The following is a 25,325-nucleotide window of genomic DNA, read 5'->3' on the forward strand; positions in this document are numbered from 1 at the left end:
GGAGCCAAGGGTCATAGTCCAGTGGCAAGAACGTGTCAGCGTGGCCTCCTCCCTCTGCCTCCCAAAGCTTCTGTGTTTGTTTTGGAGTCAGATAAGCTGCCTAATGGAGGGTGGGAGGGTTAGGGTGTAGACCCAGGCCTCTCGTTCCACAGTTGGCCCATTATCGCTTTCTCTTCAGTTCCATCAGTGGGGACAACTTGCAGACACTTCCCTGGCTGGTGGCTGCAGGGCCCCTGGGCAGTCAGCAGTGATAACTCAGAGAAAGGCCACAGACACGGTGCCTGCTCTCAGCATCTCCCCACCTACTCCACTCACTGCGCCTCTGTACCTTGGAGCCCAGCCCACAGTGCCTCTGTGAGAGAAACCAGCACTCCCCTACAGAGATGGAAGCTGAGATTAGCGTGCGGTGCGGGGGCAGACCCTGCTTCCCACCCCCAGCCTCCCTGGGGCCCTGGGCCTCACCAGGGCAGGCTGTGAACTGAGCTCCTGCACCCTGCCTCGCTTTGAGCTCTGAGGTAACCTGTCGTACAGCTCCTTGTGCCCCAACTCTTAACCCAAAGGAGTGTGCTCCTGAGTCCAAGGCCCCAACCACGGGCTCTGGACTAATTTGTACATGGGTGCTGAGATCCAGTTAGGGCTGTCGTGGTCAGCGTCCTTTATGCTCAGGCCACCACAGCAGTTGGAGGGTGCCACCTGCTGGACTCTGGGAAGAGGCCAGGGGAGGATGGGCTATTGTCCAGGCTCTTTACTGCCCCTGGCCGCAGGAAAGTGGGCGATCTCTTTGGCACTGTCCTCAGTGATCCTTTAGTGGCATCCTGAACTGTAGCCCTGCTCTTCCCATGCCTCCCTCCTCTAGTTATTCTTGCACCTTCTTTCCCCAAGTCCTTGAGCCCGTTTTCCTGGCATGCTTCCCTGAAAACACGCACGCACACACGCATACACACACACACGCATACACACACGTGTGCACACACAGTTCTTTAGCTTTCTGACACCGTTCTAAGGCAGCAGCACCCTTGAGATCACAGCAAAGGGAGTAGAGGGTACTCCAGGCTAAACTGGGAATGGACCGACTTCAAAGTCCATCACTCCATCACCCACTAAAACAGGAGGCAGACTGGTGAATCTACCAAAACAACAACAACAAAAACTTTATTCAAAAACACTGTTTACATAAATGTGAGGCCTATGTACAAAGTATAAAAAGAATCGCTCTGCTCATCCTCCGCTTCTTTCAGAGAACCTGAAACCAGGCTCCTAGTCAGCCAGCCCTGACTGCCTTGTCAGAGCCTCAGAGGGAGGAGCTGGTGAGAGGCCTTCTTAGACCACAGCCCATGATGCAACAGTGCAGGGCCTGTTCCGGGTTCTGCCTCCCATCAGAGGTACCCACCGAGTGCGCTTCTGCCTGACCTCGCAGATTGTGCTGCCTGCAGTGCGCAGTTGCTCTCTTGCTTTTCTGGCGCCACAGGTTTTTTTCCCCAGGTCTGCTGGTCCTCAACATTTAATATTCCCCTCCTTTCTGATAATAAGCAAGGTTGCAAACAGGAAATGAAAGGCTGAAATGTGGTCTTGCATGCCTGTAATCCTTGTCATTCTAAAAGCGGAGGCAGGAGGATCATTTATGGCCAGTCTGGGCTACATAGGCAGACCCTATCTCATAAAACAAATAAAACAAAAACCAACAGTGAGAAATTTGAGTCTATATGGAAGAATGAGGATATTAGATGGGGAAGAAAGGGATGTTGGGGATATGGACAAGGCCATTGAAGCCCATGTTCACCCTGGCTCAAAGATAAAGAGACCAAGAACCAACCTACTTAGCTCGGTAGCCCTGACTCAACCCAGGGCCGCTGTTTCCATGGTTGCGGCCTAAGCACACTGAGGACTCACAAAGTCTGTGTTACTAAGAGTGAAGCCCAGTCTCCCTAGGGAGGGAGAGCATCGGTTAGGCTGGCACATGTGCATGCCAGTTCCATACCAATACGGGTGAGGTTTCTCGCTCAGGACTGAAACTCCAGCTCGGTTGCCTAAACCTGCCTGCCTTCCTTCCTTTTCTAGAATTGCTTCACTTCAATAGCCACTGAACTGGTGAAAGACACAGGAGAAAGGTTTGTCTGGAATGAGAGGTCCAGCTCTTGGGACCTTAAGGCCTGAATGAAAAGGCCACCACTTCTTAGCCACAGACCCAGACCTGTGTGGGTAACACGGCATTGCCACTGCTATTGCACCAACACACACGCATGCGTGCAACGCCGTCGGTATATACAGAGATACTACAGTCACACTGACGTGGGCTCTTCACATTGAAGGTGGTTTTCCAGGAGAAGTGTGGCGTTCCAGGGTTCAGGACAGGGAGCCTCTGGCAGAGGTGAAGAGTCCAGCGGGTGGGGAGAGGCGGGCGTCGAGACTGTCTATGGGCCGGCGTAAGAGTTCTTCCACATGCCTGGCTACATCCATGGACTCATCCAGGTCAAATTCTCCATCTTGGTCGGAGCTGGCAAAGAGAGGGATGTTGGGGAAACTGGCCGGTCTCATGGCTCCAAGCCCCCATAGAGAGTCCTCCATCTGCTCCTCACAAAGACCAGAATCTCATAGAGACAGGACCAGTGGCACTCTGCTGGGACTCCCACCAGGCTGGACAGTAGTCACTGGCTCCTGGGAGACAGTCTAGTGCCACTCATATCTCTTGATATCACTTCATTTCATGATCCCAAGGAGTTCATTTTCCCTCACCTGGATTCTTCTGTAAGCCAAGGTGATTGGCCAGAGGGTTCTACCACTCACTCTGGGGTGTCCTTCCCTTACATGTACTACCACACCGTCCACCAAGTCACTCTGGTAGCTTTTGGTCACTTAACACTAATCCTCAGACCACCTTAAGGTGAGAATTAGGAATAAGGACGTTTGTTCTGGGCCACCTGCAGCTAGAATCAGAGTCTAGGTCTTGGCTGAGGGTGGAGGTGCAGGCTTACTTGTAAGGCAGAGACAGGTGGATCTCTGTGAGTTCCAGCCTGGACTACAGAGTGAGTTCTGGGCTAGCCAGGGCTACACAAACCCTGTCTTAAAGAATCAGAGCCCAGCTCCTGAGTGCTGAGGCCATTAACAAGATCTCTTTGTGTAAGGACTTAGAAAGGAGGCTCGCTCAGACAGTTAACGGACTCTTCGCAAGTGTGAGGACCTGAGTTAAGATCTGCAGCGCCCACATAAAAAACTGGGTGTGGCAGTGCCTGTCTGTAAGCCCAGCTCTGGGAGGTGGAGCGGGCAGAGGCAAGAGGATCTTTGGAACTCATTGGCCAGCCAGCTTAGACAAATGGATGAGCATCAGGTTCACTACAAGACAGAATCAGAAAATAAGGTGGAAAGTAATTGAGATGTCGACCGCTGGCCTCCACATGCGTGCACTCACACAAGCACATACGTATAGAGCCACGAAACACAGATATATACCATACATAAATAATAATAGCAACAAAAAAATCCCAGAAGCTGGTGACATGGCTCAGTGACACTTGGCAACAACAAATCAATCCTGGTGATTTGAGTTCAGTCCCGGAACCCACATGGTGGAGGGAGAGAACTAAGTCACACAAGTTACCATCCCCTCCCCCCGCACAGATATTTTTAAAAATTAAAAATACAAGCAGTTCATAATCACCTGTCATTCCAGCTGCAGGAATTCTGATGCCCTGTTCCAGCCTTCACAGGTCCTCATTCGCGCGCGCATGTGCGCGCGCGCGCACACACACACACACACACACAGTTTAAAACTTTTTAAAAAGACTCTCTGTGATTCCACATGTGTGGAGGTGCAATGTGCTGCCTCCCCAGTTCCAGCCATCCAGCCTAGGCTACCTTAGCTTAGAAAGGACCCCCATTCCCTTCTGCTCCCACTAACAACAGGACACTGTCTCAAGCCCTTCTGACAACTTAATACATAAAAATTTTACCTCACCATCTCATTAGTGTTTCTCATGCCAAGTCTGTGGGGGCAGAAACGCCTGTCACCTCTAGTTTATATGTGAGGGAACCACGCATCCAAGAAAATTTTCTCAGGCTCACATAGACTAAACCAGGATGAGGACGGGATCCTGGTTGTCTAGCTTCAAAAAGCTCTGTGTATTTTCCTGGTCGACTTACTTTCTTTCACTTGGGCCGGACTAGACCCTGGGCCTAGGCTGGATGGAGTCAAATCCCAGCAACCTTGATATTCCTCTGTCCCTCAGTCCCCCAGGAGTCCAGCCTGAGGCCAAACCCCAGTTCCTCTCCATGGACCCCCCATGAAAACAGGACCTACTTTTGTGGGTACATGTTGTAATGAGCCTGGGGGCACACTACTGGAGACGGGGCCTGGTCCATGTAGGTGGCGCTGGCTCCAGCATCTGCAGATGCATTGATAAACCTATGAAAGGAAGCGGAATACAGCCTCAGTGGCCAGAGAGACCAGTGACGCCAGGAGAGGGGCTTCTGGTCAAAGGGTCCCCATTGGTCTCCGGGGGCTCAGGCTGCCTATGGAGTCCTGGGTACTCTTTCCTTCTCAGGAGCTAAGCCACATTTCCCAGTGTTGGAGGAAGAGCAAGCAGAGGCTCAAGAGGCAATAGAAGACCCACAACTGGGCTCTGGACAACTTACTCAGGGACTACTTGTCTGATCTGCGGCTTCACGTATCCATCCACTGCTTTTGCTGCGGAGGTGGGGCAGGGGGAACACAGTGAGAAGGACTTGTCATCGGCCCCCTGCCCACACCACCCTGGAGCTTCCCCAGGGATGAAAGTTCCCAAGGATTTCCAATAAACCCCCAATGATGGATCCAGGCAGAGGGCCTCTGAGACCCTTGGCTGCTATGCCCACTCCTGGTTTCTTTCCTAGCTGCTTGCACGCCTGCAAAGCAAACAGCATCAAGAAGATGCAAACTCCAGCAATGGACCGAGCAGATAGAAAAGGAGAGCGAGTCATTTTGCTCCTCTATTTAACTTGGGGTGGTCTTCGGGGGCGTGGGAAGTGGTGAGAGCTGCCGACTAGAGGGCAGGAAAGTAACTATTGGTGGGAACGACCTCCTGCTTCTCTCTGGACAGTTTTGCCTCTTCTCTGTGTGCGGATGTAGAATTGAGAACTTAGCTTTCTACTCAGCAGAGAAATAAACTGGGGGGGGGGGGGGACAAGGTTCGCTTTTCTCTCCGCAGGTGTGAACGCTGAAACCCTCCATGCTGAGATCCAAAGCCCACAGAGGAGATGCCCTTGCTCGGCCCTCCTGGCAGCTGGACGCACCAAGTATAGGAGTGTAGTACTTGGCAAAGACCTCATCCTTGGGTCGGTCTGGGAACACATAGATGAGGTAGCTCAGGTCCCCCAGTCGGTCAGCCAGGGATCGTATGGAGAAATCTCTCGTGGTGAATGGCTTCAGATTCCAGAGGTTTCGGTCCGCTGTAAGAGGGACAAGCCATTTCAAACTGCCCTCACAAAAGGATCATGGTTGTGGGGTTGTGGGAAGGATTGCTGAAAGAACAGAGCCTTTCCCAGCATGCACTGCAACCCTAGCCTTCCTGCTCTGGCATGGGGGGCGGGGAGGCAGAGGGAGGGAGCTCATCTGGAATGTTAAGACTCAGCCAACTGGGCATGGAAGAGGTGTGGATGGCAAGAAGTTGCCGGGACTCACCAGGTGTGGAGTCAGTGGTTTTAAAAGTATTGGGAAGAGGCACCATCTTCCTTCCCATGCCTCCCATACCTTGAGCTGAGTTCCTGCCTCTCCTGAAAGAGGGTGACTACTAAGGACAGGGGGGCTCATGGATACGGGAGTGCGGCAATATAAGACAGGGCTCGTGGGGTTAGGTGTGAGACGAGGAGACGGGAACTCACGAGAGTCAAACTTCCAGGCAATAGTGATGCCTCCAATTTCTGAGTCGCTAAAGCGCAATAGGAAGGTCCCATCGGGCTTGTTGATGAGCAGGTCGTGGGCCTGCTGCTTGTTCACAAAGCCTAAGATGGCCCTGGAGGTGTGGTACATTTGGTGTCACGGCTGGGTAAGCAGACACCATTCCCAGAGTCCTCCAACCACCTGTGCCCCAGGGCCCTGCTCCTCACCCGTCATTCCAGTGAGGCTTATGATGTTTCTTCAGCACCTCCATCACCCCATCAAACCACTGCCAGAAGGTGTAGTTCCAACCTGGCAAGTTCTCCTGTGAGCCCCAGGACATCCCCAGTCACAGCAGCCCGGGAGTCGGTGCCCTTAGCTCCCGCCATGCCCGCTCCCAACTCTCCTCCGAGGGTCGGGTTCTGGCACCCCCACCCACTCACATTCTCATGCTTCTATACAAGGGCTAGTCCTGTGAGAGGGACAGAGGCTATGAGGACTTGTGTGGGCTGGAAAGACCCACCAAGGTCAAGGTCATTCTCTCATTCTCCCCTCATTCTTTCAGTGAAGCACAGAGAAAGTGACACGCCCACCAGCGGTCCCTGCTCTGGGGTTCTCTCCTCCTACTGTGGCTCACATGATGACCATGATACCCATGGTCTCTGTAGTCTGAGAGCCAACTTATCCTGGTCACAGGGAGTGTGGCTGGGGTAGAGGGTCACCCTCCGAGGGTGGTAGCCTGACTTCACGCTAAGAGAAAGTGTGACAGGACCCTGATGGTGTCCAGCAGATGGTTGGCAGCCGGCCGCTCACCCGGTTGAACTGGGACCAGGACACGGACATGTTGTTGTAGTCATCGAGGTGGCTGCTGCTGCTGTTGAACAGTTTCTGAGCCAGGAACACCAGGTTCTCCTTGGTCAGGCCCCGGTTACTCTGCACTTCGGCCTTGAATTTCATGTTGAGCGCTTCACACAGCTGCGGCCACAACACCTTGTCAGGCACGGCAAATGGCACCCTGCCCTGAGAGGGCGAGAAGAAAGGAGACGAAAAGGCAGACTAAGGGAGCTGGAAATGTCCACACATGAACACACACACACTCACGCATGTGTGAGATATACAGACACTGAGAGACAGACAGGGCTGAGAATCATCCAGAAAGAACACACAAACACAGAGGGGAATTGTCGGGGACCAGCCCTGACATAAATCATCTTTTACACCAGAGTGGAGGTGTGGGAATGAAAACACAACTTCCACGGCTGTGTCGGGAGGGAGGTTTTAGGGATCCTCTATGTGATGGGGAACGGAAGACCAAAGGGAGGAGGGAGGGAGATAGTAGAGTCCAGCAGAAGCAAAGGCCCAGACCGGGGGCTGAGGACAGTGGTCAGGAACCCCAGCAGAGGCAGAAACCAGCCCCGTTCCTTGGAGACGCTAGTCAATTCTGAGTCCTGAAACCTAGCCAGGGCCTTAGGCCAGGCAAGCAGACAGGTACCCACCTCACGCTGCCCACCTCACGCTGCCCAATCTCAGCTCCGGGGCCTACAGAGTTGGGCCAAGGTGGAGGGCCCAAGAGAACTCACCGGTTCAGCAAAGGCGTTGTCCCACAGCACGGTGGCAGTAGCATTGTGGTCCTGGCTGCCATGAACGATGACAACCACAGGGAGGGACAGAGTCTATGGAAGCCATAGAGTAAGAATTGAAGGGTTTCAACACAGTCTGAATAAGCAAGACTCCAAACCCAATATCTCACGCGCACTATTCAGCCACAAGCCCTTCCCAACAGTCCCGAGCTAGGCTCGCTGGCTTGGCTGGCTCACGTTTGAGGCAGGACTGAGAAGTCAAGGCTAGTCTAGGCTATATAACAAGTCTGCTCTAAAACAAAAACAAGACCCCCGAGGATATATTTCTTCTTAGTCTATTGCCCAAGTAATATGGTGATGGACGCAGCAAACAGTTCCCTGTAGAATCCAAGTGGGTTCTCAGGGCATTGCAGGGTAACTGGGCTGAGGCAAGAGCCCTGTGATGCTTTGTATTGTGTTATATTAGACATGTTTTTTGTTGTTGTGTTGTTTTGTAAACAGGGTTTCATATATCCCAGGCTGGCCTTGAACTCTCTGTGTAGCTGAGAATGACCTTGAACTTCTGATCTTCCTGAGTATACTTTTGGGTTATAGGCAAGCACCACTATTACTGGTTTTATACAGTGCTGGGGACCAAACGCAGGGCTTCCTTCATGCTAGGCAGACATTTTACCAACTGAGATAGATTCCTAGCCTGCTTCCTAAACTATTATAAGTGTGTGTGTGTGTGTGTGAGAGAGAGAGAGAAAGAGAGAGAGAGAGAGAGAGAGAGAGAGAGAGAGAGAGAGAGAGAGAGAGAGAGTGCTATAGCATGCGTAGGAATATCAAAGGACAACTATTTCAGGAGTCTATTTTCCCCATCTACTGTGGGTTCCAGGGTTCAAATTCAGGATGTTAGGCTTGTAGAGCAATAACTTGCACCTGCTAGGCCTTCTTGCAAGCTCCACATTTTTCTTTGTGTTTAAAAGGTGGTTGTGTAAGCCAGGCGGTGGTGGCGCACGCCTTTAATCCCAGCACTTGGGAGGCAGAGGCAGGCGGATCTCTGTGAGTTCAAGGCCAGCCTGGTCTACAAGAGCTAGTTCCAGGACAGGAACCAAAAAAGCTTCGGAGAAACCCTGTCTCGAAAATCAAAAAAAAAAAAAAAAAAGGTGGTTGTGAGCCGTCCTGTGTGGGTATTGAGAACAGAACCTGGGTCCTCTGAAAAGACAACAAATGCTCTTAAGTGCTCCTGAAATATCCAGCTCCTTTTTAAAATACGATTTTCTGTGTAAGGGTGTTTTGTCTACACACGTGTATGTGCCCCAAGTTCATGCATTGCCCATAGAGGTCAGAAGAGGGCACTGGATGCCCCTGGAATTGGAGTCACAGATGGTTGTGAGCTGCCATGTATGTGCTGGAAATTGAACTCAGGTCCTCTGGATGGGCAGCCTGTGCTCTTAACCACTAGCCATCTCTCCAGTCCTCCAGTCCCTGCTATTTTGCTTTTTGAGACATTATTTCAGGCTGGCCCTGAACTTGTGCTCCTCCAGTTTAGCTCCCAACTCCCGGGATTACAGGTGTACACCATCACACCCAGCTCAGTCTGCAGCTTTCCCGCAGGAGCCAGGTCACTTTGGGCAGGTCCCTTCACTCAGCCAGGGGGGCTTCACGGATGGAGCAGCGGGAGCCTCACCTTCACCTGGAACACCAGCTCATTGCTGCCGACACTGAACTGGGACTCAAACAAGACCGTGAACTTCTCCTCTGTCACAGACTCCGCGCCACGCCTGTCGGCTCGCTTGATTCTTTTCAGGGACTGAAGAGCGGAGAAACCAGTATGACAGGGAAAAATGGCCACCAGGCCCCTGCCCTGGGCAGACCTCCCCTCCACGGCAGACCCGGCCTCACCATGTTCCTGAAGTGGGCGCTGAGGGTGCCCGTGGCCTGGTGGTACTCCATGACACAGCAGTTGTTCAGGATCTCGCCGCTGCACTCACTGCAAAGAGAGGGAGCCCGGCTCCACAGTGTGATGCCAGGGTCTGCACCAGGGCTTTGTGCACACTAGGAGGCAAGGGTCAATGACTGACATCTCTGGGCCCGGGAGACATGTTGCTAATGGACCATCAGTGATGAGACAAGCCTCTTGTGTATCCCCGCTCACGTCAGTGCATCTGTGCACTACGTGGATAGCTTTTCAGGACCCGTTTCTCAGGTCTCACTCAACATGTGGGCTCTTCCTGAAAAACAAACAACCCCTCTCTTTCCAACCCCAGCACTAGCAAATCCCTATCCAACGGCTTCTCTGATAGGACTCTTCAGGGACTTTTGTTTGTTTGTTTAATTTATTTATTTATTATGTATACAATATTCTTTCTGTCTGTGTGTATGCCCGCAGGCCAGAAAAGGGCACCAGACCCCATTACAGATGGTTGTGAGCCACCATTTGGTTGCTGGGAATTGAACTCAGAACCTTTGGAAGAGCAGGCAATGCTCTTAACCTCTGAGCCATCTCTCCAGTCCCGGGACTTTTGTTTATTTTTTCAGACAGAGTCTGACTGCTTAGCCCTGGTTTTTCTGAAACTATGTAGACCAGGCTAGTCTTAAACTTACAGAGATCCACTTGCCTCTGACTCCTGAGACTGGTATCAAAGTATGCACCACCATGTCTGGCTGACTTTGTTTGTCTGGTTTAGTTTTTTTTAACAGAGTCTCTAGCTGTCCAAGCAGGCATTCAACTGACTATGGAACTTAGGCTGACTTTGAACTCTTGATTCTCCTGCCTCTGCCTCCCAAGGACCGGAAATATAAGGATGTGTTAACCCACACACTCTCCAGGCTCAAGCTAGCAACCACCAGCATCATGAGCCCCTGTACGTGTGTGTGCCTTATGTCATACGGCTGTGCCAGCAATCGTAGATCATTGAACGCCATCTGCTCTGCAGGCCAGTGGTCCGGTCAAGAGAGCGGCGAGTTCTCTTTGGATCATAGTGGTGTGCCCACTGCTCAGCACAAATAGTCGGACCACACAGCAGTTCAGTGTTGGCTGCCCTAAGTATTTGACACAGCCAAGGCTGGGGCAGCGCTCAGAGGGGCACAAGAATGCCTGGAAAGCCCCCATACAGGCCCCACCTGAGCAAGAGAAACAGCACCCAAACCCAGTACAGAGGGATAGGCACACTCACTTGCGGGTGCTCTCGTTCTTCAGCAGGGACTTGGCCTGCTGCTCGCTGATGATGGTCGCCTTCACCTGCGGGGGGTTCATGTGCACATTCAGCTTCCCGCCCACCAGCAGGCGCACGGTGGCTGCAAACTTGGTCTGGGTCTTCAGGACCTGAGGAGGTTGCTTCTCAATGATGAAAGTGCTGCAGGGGACACAAGGGACCAGACAGTTGACTGGATGCTGGCTCAGGGGAGATGGCTGAGAGGTCAGCTAGGAGGGGAGGACCTTCCTGTGGGGCCTGCTGGGAGAAGGAAGACAGGCAGAGGAGGAGGGGCCTGGCCTCTGTTTCCTGGAGGACATGGGGGGTTGGAGACAGGTGTGAGGGAGGCTGGACCCCACGGTGCTTCCTGCAGTGTCCCCAACACACACTGGGCCAGGACAGTCCCAGCAGCAGAGGAACGAGGGCCACAGTGGGTGGGGGAAGGTGGAGGAGCAGGACTGGGGCAGAGCTCTGGGTTTGGACAGCTCCTGGGTCTCAACATGCCCACCCCCCGGGAACTGCCATGTCCCTCTGAGCATGACCAGGAGGCAGCAGTCACCTGGTGACCAGGGCTGAGATGATGTCTGTGATGGTGGCATTGACCTCGGCTAGCATCTCCTCCACGGGGCCTGGGATGGGCAGCTGCTGGCAGAGGTGCTCAGCCCTGCGGATCTGCTGCCGGTTCTGCCAGATGATCTCAGCCAGCTTCTCACACCTGCAAGGAGCCCAGGACCCCTCAGTGACCTCTGCTCCAGCACAGGCCCAGGAGGAGACCACATGACACTGTTCCCCACAACAAAACTCCCCTCATCACCCCAAGGTGCTAGCACTGGTCACCACTGCCCTGCACAGGCACAGAGGCCCCAACTTGGAACCAGCGAGCTCAAGAGTATCCCTGTCCATACCAAGGCACCGCTGTCCCTTGGGGGAGGTGGCACGGGTCTGAAGAGCCAAGTCCATCAGGAGCCCAGACACTGATAAAGTGAGAGCTGTCCCAGACAGTGGGAACCTGCTGCTCGGGCCAACAGGGACAGAAGGCAGCTGGCACCATTGCCCTAGCCCCTGCCCACCCTGGCCACCTCCCGCCCTCACCAGGACTGCAGCACGTCCAGGCTGCCCTCAGGGGGACCCCCATTCCCGGCCAGCTGCTGCCGCCGCTTCCACTGGATCAGCTCGTCGTCCAGGATGATGGTCTGTTGCTTCCGCAGCAGCTGCAGGGTTTTCTGGTGCTTTTCAGCCAGCTCCTGCGTGAGGACACAGCGGCCTTCTGGCTCTGGGGAGCAGCCCATAGAGCCTGGCCTAGAACCCAGGGCTTGGCCCTGCCCTCTCCACCTGCTCCACCTCACGTGTACCCCAGGAAAGAGGGGATCTGTTCTCATCTTGGCTCTGTGCCCTACCTGGCGCCCTGAATCTCAGGTGACAGAGCCCCCTCCCAGGGGCAGAGGGATGCAGGATGCACTAACCACACGGTACTGCTGCAGTGTCTGTGCCTCCCGCTGCAGCCAGGCCTCCAGGGACACTTGCTTTTGCTGGAGGGCTGTCTCCTGGCTCATGCGCTCCTGGGGGTTCAGCTGGGCCAGCTGGGCAAACTGAGCTGGAGGAGGGGACAGGACACCCACCACCATCATCTCTTGTGTCTATCGGGAACCCTAGAGGGTTCACATGCTCTGGAGGGCTTCCCAGAGTCGGGCATCCCATCGATGACAAGTCAGGCTTCCTACCAGGCATGCGTGCCCAGTGATGTTCCCTCAGAATTGCTCACAAGCCTCCTGAGTGAATCTCCCCTGGGCAACAGAAGTGGGTGTCCAGAATGAAGCAGAACAGGGTTGGCCCCATGTGGTGACCCTTGCCTGCCCCACATGCCTGTTGGCAGGCCCTCCCGACGGGAGATGGGTACGAGTGGCCCTGCTGTTTAAAAGCTAGGTGAAGATGGGAAAATACCTTGTTTTCCTGTGCCTCAGTTTCCCCATTTGTGAAAAGGGGAAAATACTGACACTAGCTCAGTGGGCTATTATGGAGATTTAAAAAATGACCAGACTTTTTTCCCCCCCGAGAACTGCCTGTTTTATGTAAGGTATTTGCAGTTTGGTCCTAATTGGTGGACAGACAGCAGTCTGAAATGAGGGGTCGCAGAGACAAGACCTCCTCAGCCCCATCCCTGACATGGGAGCCCCATCCAGAGGCCCTGGCTCTTTCATCTCGTCCATTCATCCCTTCAGCTCAGCAGTTTTCTCAGGAGCAATGAATCTGGCTGGGACTGCATGGTGCCCGTGATGCCTGACTAGGGTGGGTAGCCATGAACTCAGCTGAGCACTCAACTAAGAAGGAGAGAGAGACAGACAGACAGACAGACATGAGTTTTTCCAAGGTCCCCTGGAATACCACCAGCAAGATTGTCATAAGGAACAAGGTGAGAGGTGACAGTGACTGAGAGGTGACATTGGGAAGTCCGTGGATGGCAGGAACAGGTGGTGAGTGAGGCCTTAACATCCTTATCCATGTGTGTGCATCTGTGTAGTGTGTACGCGCTTGTGTGGTATATGTGTGTGTGCTTGTATGAGTTGTGTCGGGGGTGGGTGTTGACACAGATCATAAAGCTGAGGATGGCCTCAAACTCACTGCATAGCTGGGGATAAACACTGAACATTTATTCTCCTGACTCTACCTTTGAAAGTGCGGGGACCACAGCCGTAGGCCACCACATCCAGCAGTATGTGGTACATGGAACTGAGCGACTTCCTGCATGTTAGGCAAGCGCTCCCCCAGCCGAGCCGCATCTGCAACCTTCAGCCCAGCACCTTTCTAACATTTGAGAAGAAATCTTAAGGCATGAGTGCGTCAGAGTCATGCAGGGAACAAACTCAGCAGCTCGGCTCAGCTCAGCATCAAACGCATTCAGGGTTGAAGCTGCCTGTATGTGCCCACTGCTGGCCACCCTCCCCTGTCCCACAGTTAAAGACCCTGGATGCTGGCATTTATCCCTATCTTTAGTGGCCCTTGGGCCTCCCTGAATCCTTACTCCGGTCTAGTCAAGAAATTGTGCACACTGGCATGTCTTATTCAAGTTCCTGGCTGGCCTCTGAGAACCATGTCACACTGACCTGGTCCTTGCCCCAGGGACACACAAGCTGGAGCAGACAAAAGCAGCACTAGACAGCTAGGACAAGCCCACATGTAGAATCTAGGAATATGGTTCCCATCTTCCTGTAATGTGGTGGGCCGGACGCGCACTGCCCAGATTCAGAACATCCTGCTGAACACAGGAAGGTCAACACCCTGGCCCAGATTCCCCCTCAAGGTTCCATTTAGGTCTCTCCTGTCCAATTGCACAGGTTTCTGGGATGGAGGCCAAAAGATCCACACCAACTATTGGCTCCACTGGAGGAACTGGGTCTTCCCGTCTGCAAACAGATCAGTACTTCGTGTTTTGTGTAGCGCTGGAGATCAAATCCAGGGCTCCGTGCATGCCAGCCCCGTGTTCTTTTACTGAACGACATCTCCAACCTTCTGTGTTTACAGTATTGAGCGGGATAAACAAAAGGCAAACCGACACCACACACACATGGATGCGAACCTCACCCAAAATCCAAAGCTAGACCTGTGCACAAGCAATGGGAACAGCTCGATTTAAAATGGATTGTCAGTAGCTGGCAGTACGTGCTGTAATCCCAGCACTTGGGAGGTCGAGGCAGGAGAACTGGGAGTTCAAGGTCATTGTCAGTTAAATAGTGAGGCTGAGGCCTGCCTGAGTTTAAAAATAGGAAAAATACGAAGCAAAACTCAACAGCATGCTGTCTACATTATAAAACCTTTTTATGTTACAACTGGTCTTGATACAGTATAAATTTTTTAAAAGCATGGTCAAGGGGCCAGGGAAATAGCTCAGCGAGTCAAGCGTTTACTTGCAAACGTAAGGACTTGAGTTTGCATCCCCAGCATCCACATAATAAAAGCCCAGAATGAGGGTGCTCATCTGAAACCCCAGTTTCATTGTAGGGGTGGGGGGTGCGGGAGGCAGAGAAGGAGGATCTCCGAGGCGCAGAGCTCCAAAATTTCAGTTGAGAAAAACCGAGAACAACGCTAGATCTCAGCCTCTGGCCTCCACATGTAGAAACGCGCTTGGGCGCCAATGCTCACGTGCGTACATGCACACAAGAGGAAAAGATGGAAAGAAGTATAAAAAGGAAATCTAAGAATGAACATGAGAGGTGGTGCGTGTCTTTAATCCCAGCACTTGGTAGGCAGAGTCAGGTGAATCTCTGAGTTCAAGCCAGCCTGGTCTGCAGAGTGAGTTCCAGGATAGTCAAGACTATATAATGAGATCCTGGTTTGTTTTATTTTGTTTCTTTTTCTTTTTTTAAGAAAGGCATAATAATAGATGCTCAGCAATTAAGAGCTCCTATTTTTCTTTCAGAGGACCCCGGTTTGATTCTCAGAACTCATGTCGTATCTCACAACTGCCTATACTTTTAGCTCATAGAGTTACATATATACATAAATAAAAATCAAATAAATACAAAAAGAAAGAAAGAAGAAATGGGCATGACAAAGCACATCTGTAATCCAGGCACTTGGAAGGCTAAGACAGGAGGATCGTGAGTTCAAAGTCAACCTAGGCTATAGAGCATAATCCTGTCTCAAAAGCCTAAAAAAAGAAAAAAGAAAAACACTTCAGAAAAGTCAGAATGATTGGCAATTGGCTAGAAAACCACACTAATCATAAATGTGTCTACCTACACCTACTACTAACAACTTCAAAATTTATAAAGGAAATACTACAAAAAAGCATTATAGACGTTGTCAATACCCCAATAGAAGTAGGGTATTTTGATGCCTCTCTTTTAGGAGCTGATCAGCTTTTTAAAAAAATTCTTTTTAAATAAACGGAATGACAATAACAAAAAAAGGTCAGCCTGGTGAGGTGGACCAACGGGTAAAGGTGCTTTCTGACAAGCACTAGGACCGGGTTCAATCCCAAGGTTTGAATCCCAACATTAGAAAGAGGAGAGCCAGCTCCCACAACCGGCAGTGACAGGCCTGTGTTCACACACCTGTATACATGCATGCATGAACACACACAATTAATAAGTAAATGCAAGTTTTTCTTTAAAAAAACTAAAGACCAAGACCAATGGTTCTCAGAGTCATCTTAAGGAACTCCTGGCAAGTGTCTGAGACCCTCAGAAAAGATCCACAAAGGAAAACAACATTTTTCATAAAGCCATAAGACCTTAATTGCCTTGCCATAGCTTTTGTTTGAAATTTTTTTTAACTTGTCAAATTGCATAGTATACACTGAAGATAAAACAATACAGCAAAAAAAGAATTTGTTCACAAAATTTTTGAGTTTTCTTACTGTACATTATCAACGTTACATGCCCCAAGGGCAAAAATCATTGCAAATAAATAAATCTTGGATTTTAACTGGTAACTTTGTAATTGGGAGTAATAATAACTTTTTAATTGCCTTGTTTTAAAATAATCTTGATTTTCTCTCTGAGAATTTTACACATGTGTATAGTGTATTTTGTTCATATTTACCCTGTCATGTTTTTTGAGTGGGGGATGTGGTTTCACTATGTAGCCCGGGCTGGCTCTAAACTCCCCATCCTCTTGCCTCAAGCCCTTCTCTGACCCCAGTGCTGAGATTATAGGTATGCACCACTAAGCCTGAGTCTTCTATCTTTCTGTTTTTGGAAACAAGACGTGATTAAGCCCAGGCTGGCCCTGAACTTCCTATGAAGACGACCGTGAACTTCTGGTCCTTCTGTCTCTACCATCCAATTACTGGAATTACAGACATGAACCACCATGTTTAATTTATACAAATCGAACCCAGGACCTCATCATACTGGGCAAACCCTCCACCAACTGAGCTACATCCCCAGCCCTGAGTCTCCACTCTTGCTCGCTAACAAGTGTGCAGTGGAATTTTCCAGAGGTTACAGGCCATCACCACAGACTGAAAGCAACACACAGCTATCTTTTATCAAGGCAAACACGAAAGACATTTGCAAATAGAGTCATGAGTCGCGTAAGGATGTGGACGCATTCTGAGAAACGCATCATTGGGGGTTGTCACTGGGTGGCTATCAGAACACTTCACGAGCTAGACGTCATGGCTCACTACATACTTAGACCATGTGGGCTGTAACATCAAACCCGTGTCTCCCTGTGGGCCAGCACACTGTTATGCTGTCCATGGCCGCTTTGTTCTACTCGCTAAATTTGGCTTTGGAAAATATATTATAGGGTATTTTTTTCCTTTGTTTTTCCTTTCATGTTAATATTCTCAAATTTGCTGTGTCTGTTTGAGGAGACAATCAAAGAAGACGCGTTCTTTTCAAGTACACAAGATCTAGCCACCAAGACAGAGCATGTGCTGGGCCCTAAAGTCCCAATAAATTTGTAAGCTCTGAGAACATACGGAACCCTGTCCTGTAGTCACGGTCGAGTCCAATGAAAAGATAACATCAAAGCCAGTAAAAGCGCAATATCTAAACAGAGTAGACAGAGGGAAATCAAACAATGCATTGCTAAACAAAACACAGGTAATGGATTAATCCCTATCGAGATGAGAGCAATTTCAAAGTGAACAGAAGGAACACACAGCAGCTTCAGAAGCCTGGGGTCCTATAAAGCACTTTGTAGGGGAAGATTTATATCTTTGGAAAAATATGTATAGAGAAAGCATAAAATTGACTCTTCCCATGCTTCTAATCTCAGCATTCGGCAGGCAGCGTCAGGTGATTCTCCTTGCTTTCGAGTCCAGCCTGGTCTACAGAGTGAGTTCTAGGTCTGTCAGGGCTACAGAACAAGTCCTTGTCTCAACAAAACAAAAATCCCTCTTTCCTACAGCTTCTGGGAAAGATATTTTACAGAGATAAGTAGATAGAAACCTATGTTGTTGGGTTTTGATTGTACATTTATATATCTCAATACATGCGAAAGGACTAAAATCGATACCTAAGTCTCTAAGAAACAAGGATAAAGGCACAGGAAAAGGCAGTACGCCCCTGCCTGTCCTCGCTGGAACAGTGGAATCAGCCTATCTCTAACATTAATCTCCAGACAACTCAAATTGTACCTGGAGCTAACTCCTTTTGAGATCATTTTTCTTTGCCCACACCCTTATTGAGGCAGCCACTGACAGACTACAGAGCTGGGAGCTAGCAGAAGTTTTACAGTCACCTTGCCTCCAGGACCAGATTCCCTTAGAGTTTCAACTAGAGGCAAATCTGGTTTTCTAGCTCTCCTCAGCCCGCTCAACCAGTGGACGCCATGCTTCTGGGTGGAGCATACTTGGTCCATGCTTTTTTAAAGCACTCACAATTCACTGACTGCCTACATTAGGGACAGTCTCTTGGTTAGGAAGATACAGGGGTCTTATAACCTATCTCTAGCAACGCATTGATTCTGCAGCTCACAGGCAACCTAGGCCAAGTTATTTGTCCTCTTTAAACTTTCCTTGTAAACAGGGACACCAAGCTATGCCCTCTGCAGGCTCCTTCTGAGGTTGCTTTGTATTATGCATGCAAAGAGCTTAGCCTAGAACCTAGACTACAGCAAAGGTTCAAAGGAAGCCTGACGATTCTTACAAAGCTTTGGGCAAAGTGCCCAAGGGATGGCGAGCTTCCTTTCCTGCTGAAAATCACAGAATTCTCCTCCCTTCCATCCTCAAGATGCTCGTGGCATCCTGGACCGTGATGCGGGCCTCACCTTGGATCCGCAGACTCTCCTGATACTGGATGATGAAGTACTCTTGGGTCTGCTGCAGCTTCTTCAGCTCGTTCTCCGTGTCCTGTGTGATGAGGCGCAGCTCCTCAAACGTCTGGTTGATCTGAAGGTGCTTCTGGGACATGGCGTCGACCAGGACACCAGCAGGGGAGCTGCACTGGGGACAGAATAGATTGAGTCGCAGTGACAGGAGCAGTGTGCCAGGCAGAAAAGAGGGGAGGAAACCTGGTGCTCTGGGGAGCACCAACACTAGACACCCCAAACTTCAAATCCAGGCTTAGAAGGAGGGTCAGAGGATTGTCGATGCCAGAATTGGAGTAGAAAGGGAAAAGGGAAAGGAAATCAGTGGCCTGGTAAATAATGGAGACTTTGGGGCAGAAATTTCTGGTTCAGATCTGGTTTTACAGAGGAGAGTGTTGAATGAGCCCATCACGTTTCCTTTAGAGAAACTAGAACCGAACACTGGCCAGGTGTCACGCGGATGATCTTCCTCCTAAGGATGAGGCCTGCGCCTCCTCGTTCCACAGTTATCTACTGGCCCAATGCCACCGATTGTGCTAAGTGCTAGGGACCCAGTAGGAGACAGGGCCCATGGGCCCACATATGTCCTCACTCACACCTGGAGGGAGGGGGCATCCCAGAGATATAAAATAAAGCGACAGGAGAGACATCAAGAATGCCTCTTTGAGTCCTGCCATTCCTAGAACATCTGGTTGAGAGGGGACCATGTGGTTGGGGACTTTCCAAGTTAGTGTTCTTAAAATAAAATCCAAACTCCTTTATTCGGCTTGGCAGGTGGCCTCTGACAGCGTCCTCCCAGCCTCCCCAGGGGCCAAGGCACAGCAGGTCTGTGTGCTTTCGGCATCTGTCCCTACAACACAGCATGTGCCTGCCTCAGGCCCCTTGCTCTAGGGGGTCAGTCAACCTGGGAGCATTCTGGCAGCACTCCAACCCCATATTGGGGATGTATGTGTGTTTCTCAACCCAGCTAGAGTCTTTTGTGAGAGCAGTTTCAACAAGACAGGGATGCGGAACTGGGCTGGAAGATACAGCGCCTGGCTCCCGGTTCTTGCGCATTGGTCCTCTGCTCTCCACCTGCAGGTCTCCAACTAGAAGGCATCACCACACCTTCCCGCCCCAACATATGCTGCTGTTACTTTGGGAGGTGGACGTCCTCCCTCCTTCTTTCCCCTCTGCCCCCTTAGGACACACCCCTGCCAGCTGCCCAGTGTCTTCACACTCAGCTCATTCAGTCCAGTCCTTCTAGGTGGAAGCTGCTCTGCTTTAATCTTTTATTGTATTTTTAAATCCTTCCCTCCCTCCCTCCCTCCCTCCCTCCCTTCCTCCCTCCTTCCTTTCTTTCCTTTTTTTGTTTTTTTGAGACAGCGTTTCTCTGTGTAGCTTTGAAGCCTGTCCTGGAACTGGCTCTGTAGACCAGGCTGGCCTCGAACTCACAGAGATCCACCTGCCTCTGCCTCCCGAGTGCTGGGATTAAAGGCGTGCGCCACCACTGCCTAATGCTTTCTCCCTCCCTCTCTCTCTCTCTCTCATATATATATATATATATATATATATATATATATATATATATATATGAAACAAGGTTTTTGTAGCCCTGGCTCTCTTGGAACTCTGTAGACCAGGCTGGCCTTGAACTCACAGATCCACCTGCCTTTGCCTCCCAAGTGCTAGGATTAAAGGTATATGATACAACCCCCTGGTAAAAATTTTATTTTTGTTTTTGTTGCTGTTGTTTGTTTTCCGAGACAGGGTTTCACTATATAGCATTCCTAGCTGTCCTAGTACTAGCTCTGTAGACCTGACTGGCCTTGAATTTACAAAGATCCGCTTGCCTCTGCCTCCCGACTGCTGGTATTAAAGGTGGGCACCACTACTGCCTGGCCCAAAACTTTTATTTAAACAATTTATTTGCATGTGCATGTGTGTGTGTTTAAAACTTCCTCCTCTTATCTGTCCATTCTTAGCCTGCATATAATTTCATTTGACACTCGTGATGATCTTATATTGCAAGTGCTATTACTATCCTTAGTCTACAACGGTGGGAGCTGGGGATGTAGCTTGAGACCACTTGCTTAGCATGTTCAGTGCCCTGGGTTTCACCATTAGAAGCCAGGAAAATGAAAGGAAGAGAGACTGGAGAGATGGCTCAGCAGTGTGCACTGAGCACATATACTGTTCCTGCAGAGGACCCGGATTCGGTTCCCAGCACCCATATCAGACATTCACAACTGCCTATAGTTCCAGGGGATCTGATGCCTCTGGTTTCCATGAGGCACACTTGCACACACACAGTTAAAATAAGGTAAGTCTTATTTTTAAGAAAGGAAGAGAAAGGGAAGGAAATGAAAGGAAAGAAGAAATAGCGGCTTGGAGAGCCAGGGACTGGCCCCAGCCTGCCATATACCGCCTCTCACACTTGTCTCTGTGATTTCTTTCTTTTGTGCTCGCCTCATAGCCGTGTTACATAAACAGGGTAGGATCTAGAGAGGGATTCACGTGGATGGCTCTCCAGCTTCTCTCCATGCCTACAGACACTCACGTTGTTGGCTTCTCGGACCAGCCTCTGTTCGTTGTACAGAATGTGCCGGATACAGCGAACCAGCTCCATGGGGCAGCGGTCATAGGTGTTCTGAAAGACGACAACAGGAACCACCAGTGGCCACCTGGTTCTGACCCTACCACCTTCCTTACCGCGCCCATCCCTCAGCCTCAGCTCTTCCCGGGAAGCCCTAAGATTATCAGACACCTCTAACTCTCCTTTGCCCTTCTTCCCCCCTCCCCAGCTTCTTACTAGGTTTACAGTAACTTAGAAACTAACAATCTAAACACAAAGCACGCCCGGCCTCCCACCAGCTTTGACTCTCTGAAGCATGGAACTCCTATGACAGAAACTCAAACTGTTCTCATGTCATGGATGAGAAAAATGATGTTCAGATACGCTAGGCGTATGTCCTGAGACAAATGTGTGTGTTGTGTTGTGTGTGTGTGTGTGAGAGAGAGAGAGAGAGAGAGAGAGAGACAGACAGACAGACAGACAGACAGACAGACTTGGGGCATCTGATACCAACATCAAGGTACTTCCCACTAGGCACCTGGTCCTGGGTTCCTATTTTGTTTCCCTTCAGGTTTCTGATGTTTCTTCCTTTTTCTAGGATGAGCTTTTATCCCTGCCCCCCCCCCAGCCCTGCATCCCGCCGTTTGGATGTAAGAGGGGCTCTCTAAGAAATACAAGTGAATTCTGATAAATGCTTGACATGAACGCCACCCACACCTCTTTCCTGCTTCCATAAACTCGCTGCCCCTCCATAGAAAGGGGAGGCTACTTTCTCATTCTAAGCCTTTAATTCAAAGCCTTTTATCCCACTCTTGCTTCGGGGCAATTCTACCTCTCTTCAGCCTCTCTTGCCTCTAAATGAACCCCAAGGGGAATGGCTGCTTGCCTTACCCCTCATTTCTAGACTCTACCAGTCTTCCTTTCTCCAGCAAAGGCTCCACCTGACACGGTTTCTTTCCTTCTCTACTGCTTGATCTGTCCAGAGTGCTGCTTCGCTCCCCCCTCCCCCCTCCCCCCCTGCTGGAATCACCCCCCTCCTCCCTCCCCACACACTCCCACCTCTTGCTTTGTAATATGTTAAAGGAATCTGACTTAGAAAGAGGGGGTGGGGGAAATTGAAGAAAAGTTGCCAGTAAGCTTTTGGTCACATGGTGACTCAGTGGCCAAGCCAGTGAAACTCCCAGGGGTTCTGATGTTGGAAGAGAAAGCTTAGGAGAGAGCCTTCCTGCAGAAGGCAGGCATTTACACCCACCTGGAGCTGTGTGGCATAGTGCCCCAGCTTGATCTTCAGCAAAAACCCATCTTCCCCCACCTGGTGTTCTGCCTTCTTCTGCAGCTCCTGCACCAGGCCCTCCAGGAGCTGGGTGGCCTGGCTCCGGTCCTGGGGATTGTCCAAGTCAATGGCATCCCTTGGGACATAACAAGGAGAGAAAAACTGTACCAAGAGTGATTTAGGGCACTCCAGACCCACAAGACTTGCTCCTGGCGGCCGTGCATCAAAGTCTAGAAAAGTCTCCCTTCAGTAGCTCCCGTTTCCCTGTTCCCCTTTCCTGGGGACACCACCCCTTCCGCACAAGGACAGATAGAATCGGAGTCACACCAAACCACAAAGAGGAGACCCTTGGCCTAGATAGCAGGGACTCGCACTTAAGGTGAAGGTTTAGGGCCCAGGACACCTACCATGGCTGACTCTCGATCCACTGGGCCAGGTAGTGCCGGACCTCGATGGGGAAGTGCTGTCCGTACAAGACTTGCATTTGGCGCAGCGCATCTCCCTGGAGCTGCTGGGCCTGAATCCAGCCCGCCATGGCTGTTCACCTAGGGAAGAAAGTCAGTCAATTGTTCCGCAGAACTTTCTGGCCTGCCTGCGCCTTGCAGTGCCACCAAAGGACCTAAGGACTGCGGTGAGGTCAGGCTCCTCCCCTCACCCCAGGCACGCTTTCCTGTGCGGGAAAGATGGTCACCCTTCCCTTCCAACAAGGAACCCTCGAGGCTGGGGGTGGAGACTTAGACAAGCAGATGCCCTCCTCTCTTCAGGTCCCCTCGCTCCGCTCCATCGAGTCATCCCCAGACTAAAGGAAAGGGGGGGGGGGTCTACAAACCGAAAGAGAAACTTAAGAGACGGAGGCACACAGTCCCCCGACTAGAAACGACTGCAAAAATTCTTCCCATCCAGCCTCGGACCCAGACTCTCAATGTTTGAGAAAGGAACTGTTCCAGTCCAAAAGTTAGGGCAATGCAGCGACCGCCACTTGAGGTTCAAGTCTCCTCAGGCACGTGTCTGGCACTGTCAGGGAGAGGTCAACTGTCTCTGGAGCAGCCCTGGATTGCACCCCAGTGTCTGCCCGCTCCAGGTGGAGCCTGACAGTGTCACTGTCCCTTGTGCGCGTCCACTACTGTCTAACCCTTGCACAGGTTCCTTGTCCCTGATTCCTCTGAAGCTCCCATTCGAAGCCCAGACGGATGCTTGTCTCGTGTCAGGCCAGGGAGACTCTAGTGTGCTGGGTCCCAGGGACGCTGCTGCAGCCTAGATCCCTTATCCACGCGCCAAGGGCGACGCCACGCCAATCCACCCACCTGGTGCTGCGGAACGCCTGCGGCTGTCGCTCCCGGCTCGGGCTCCTGTTGGTTCCTGACGGCTCTTGACGGCGGCGGCGGCGGCGGCTGTTACTACAGGAAGGAGCAGAGAGCAGCGATTTCCTCCTCAAAGGTCAGCTGCCTCCGATAGACCAAACACAGCGCGCGAGCTCGCGCCAGCACCCCTCCCAGCGGCGGTCGCTCCCTCCTTGCCTCCGCCCTCGTTCGCCAGCTCTCCGGCGAGTGCGCTGCCCCTACCGGAGAACCGACGGACCACCCGGCTGGGCGGCGCTGTGCAGAGGACCGCCCCGACGGTGGAGGTCCCCCCGGGAGTCCCGGTCTGAGCTCCCCCGCGGTTCCGAGGGTGGGGGTGAGAGGGGAACGTCCTAGGACAGCTGAGTTGGAGCGACTGAGGGTTCTGGGAAGTTCCGAACTCTGGAAATCCCAAACCAGCGCCTCAGTTTTATCATCTGTTAACTAGAAGGAAAAAAAAAGCGTGCGAGGAGGAAGAAAAAAAAGCTACCTGTTGATGCCACCTCTGTCGTCACCCTTTCTGTCTGTAGATTTACAAAGTATGGTGTGTGTGTGTGTGCGCGCGCGCGCATTCGTGTGTGTGTGTGTGTGTGTGTGTGTGTGTGTGTGTGTGTGTGTATGGGCGCGCGCGTGCCCGCGCAGGCTAACAGATAGGGTGTGAATGACTTCTATGACCCTGCAGAGCCAAAACTTTAGAAAGACTGGGGATTCCAGAAGAGCAAGCCCACCACTAAGGTCTCCCCACCTCTCTCCTGGCATGACCCCCACCATGTGACCTTCCCTCTTAAAGCAGGACCAAGGAAGACCTTGGCAATCATATACTTCAACCTTCCACCCCCTTCCCGACCTTTGCAGGTAAGAAATGTCAGTCCAGAGAAGAGAAGGGGCCTGCCCAGGACCTCACTGTGGTCACATCAGCAGATGGTGACCCATAAACTATTCATTCCCTCTGTTTACCTAGAAGGCGCTCATCTGGGGCTGGACATCTATCTTCTAAAAAGGCCCAGGAAGGGGTGTTTTTGCATTTTTCAACCTCACATCTGCCTGCAGACTTTGTCATGGCCGCCCGCCGACCTGCTCCCTGGAGCTTTGCCTAGATCAGAGTCCCCATCCCTAAGAGTTCCCCCTCAAGGCCCAAGGGTTGGATAAGGCCGAGCTGGAAGCCTGCCATCCCCTTTGCCCAGCTTCCCTCTCCTCTGGGCCTCCTCTCTGCCTGGCAGCTGGCATGGGCAGTAGCAAAGGAGGGGCTAGACTGGCTGCCTACTCACAGCCCATCCCGGCCAGGCCCCAGTCGCCTGGGGGGATCTTTCTCATTGGCTTCCTCCTCACTAATTTCTTCTTGTGTCTTTTCTCTCCATTCCTAGTTCCTGATCTCTCTTTCTGACCCATAAGACCTCCCTCCCCAGTTTTATTCTTTTTACTTTGCGGGAGGGAGGGGAACCCTGAAGTTTTTCTGCAGAAGTTGAAATGTCTGGGCTCTCCCCGCCCTCTGTGTGTGGTCACAATGACTTTACTTGGCAGGATCACGAGGAAAGGAATTGAAAACTGGGAGGGGGTGTAAAGGAGATGGGGGGACCTTGCTTTTCAGATGCTCCACAGGGACCAGATGGGGTAAGGGGTTCTGGAGAAGGAAATGTGATCCTTTCTCCCTCTGTACAGTGGAGTTGGATGGGAGCCCATCAGACCCACAGCTCCAGATGAACATCAAGGAGCAATACTGGCAGTGGCCATGAAGGTGATTTTACCAATGCAAATAAAAGGCCAGATAGGGGAAGTGACTTGACCAGAGTCTTGAA

The 25,325-nt window shown here is 51.4% G+C and overlaps 1 protein-coding gene across 1 annotated transcript; it reads right to left on the bottom strand.

Annotated features, from left to right (window-relative positions):
• Window positions 1-1,125: 1,125 nt before the first annotated feature.
• Window positions 1,126-23,647, bottom strand: Stat5a (signal transducer and activator of transcription 5A). Its single transcript, XM_075990724.1, has 19 exons — window positions 23,497-23,647; window positions 22,600-22,737; window positions 22,172-22,328; window positions 20,905-20,994; window positions 18,327-18,501; window positions 12,071-12,201; window positions 11,700-11,851; window positions 11,167-11,322; window positions 10,590-10,769; window positions 9,316-9,403; window positions 9,101-9,223; window positions 7,429-7,521; window positions 6,662-6,868; window positions 6,079-6,173; window positions 5,854-5,984; window positions 5,266-5,421; window positions 4,630-4,681; window positions 4,295-4,399; window positions 1,126-2,494 (listed from the first exon to the last, which is right to left on the bottom strand). Exons 2-19 carry the CDS (start codon window positions 22,725-22,727, stop codon window positions 2,344-2,346), a joined length of 2,370 nt encoding a protein of 789 aa, XP_075846839.1. The 5' UTR covers window positions 22,728-22,737; window positions 23,497-23,647; the 3' UTR covers window positions 1,126-2,343.
• Between the last annotated feature and the right edge of the window lie 1,678 nt (window positions 23,648-25,325).

The sequence above is a fragment of the Microtus pennsylvanicus genome, chromosome 11 (assembly GCF_037038515.1).
Source record: "Microtus pennsylvanicus isolate mMicPen1 chromosome 11, mMicPen1.hap1, whole genome shotgun sequence".
In the NCBI taxonomy this organism is placed as follows: Eukaryota; Metazoa; Chordata; class Mammalia; order Rodentia; family Cricetidae; genus Microtus; species Microtus pennsylvanicus.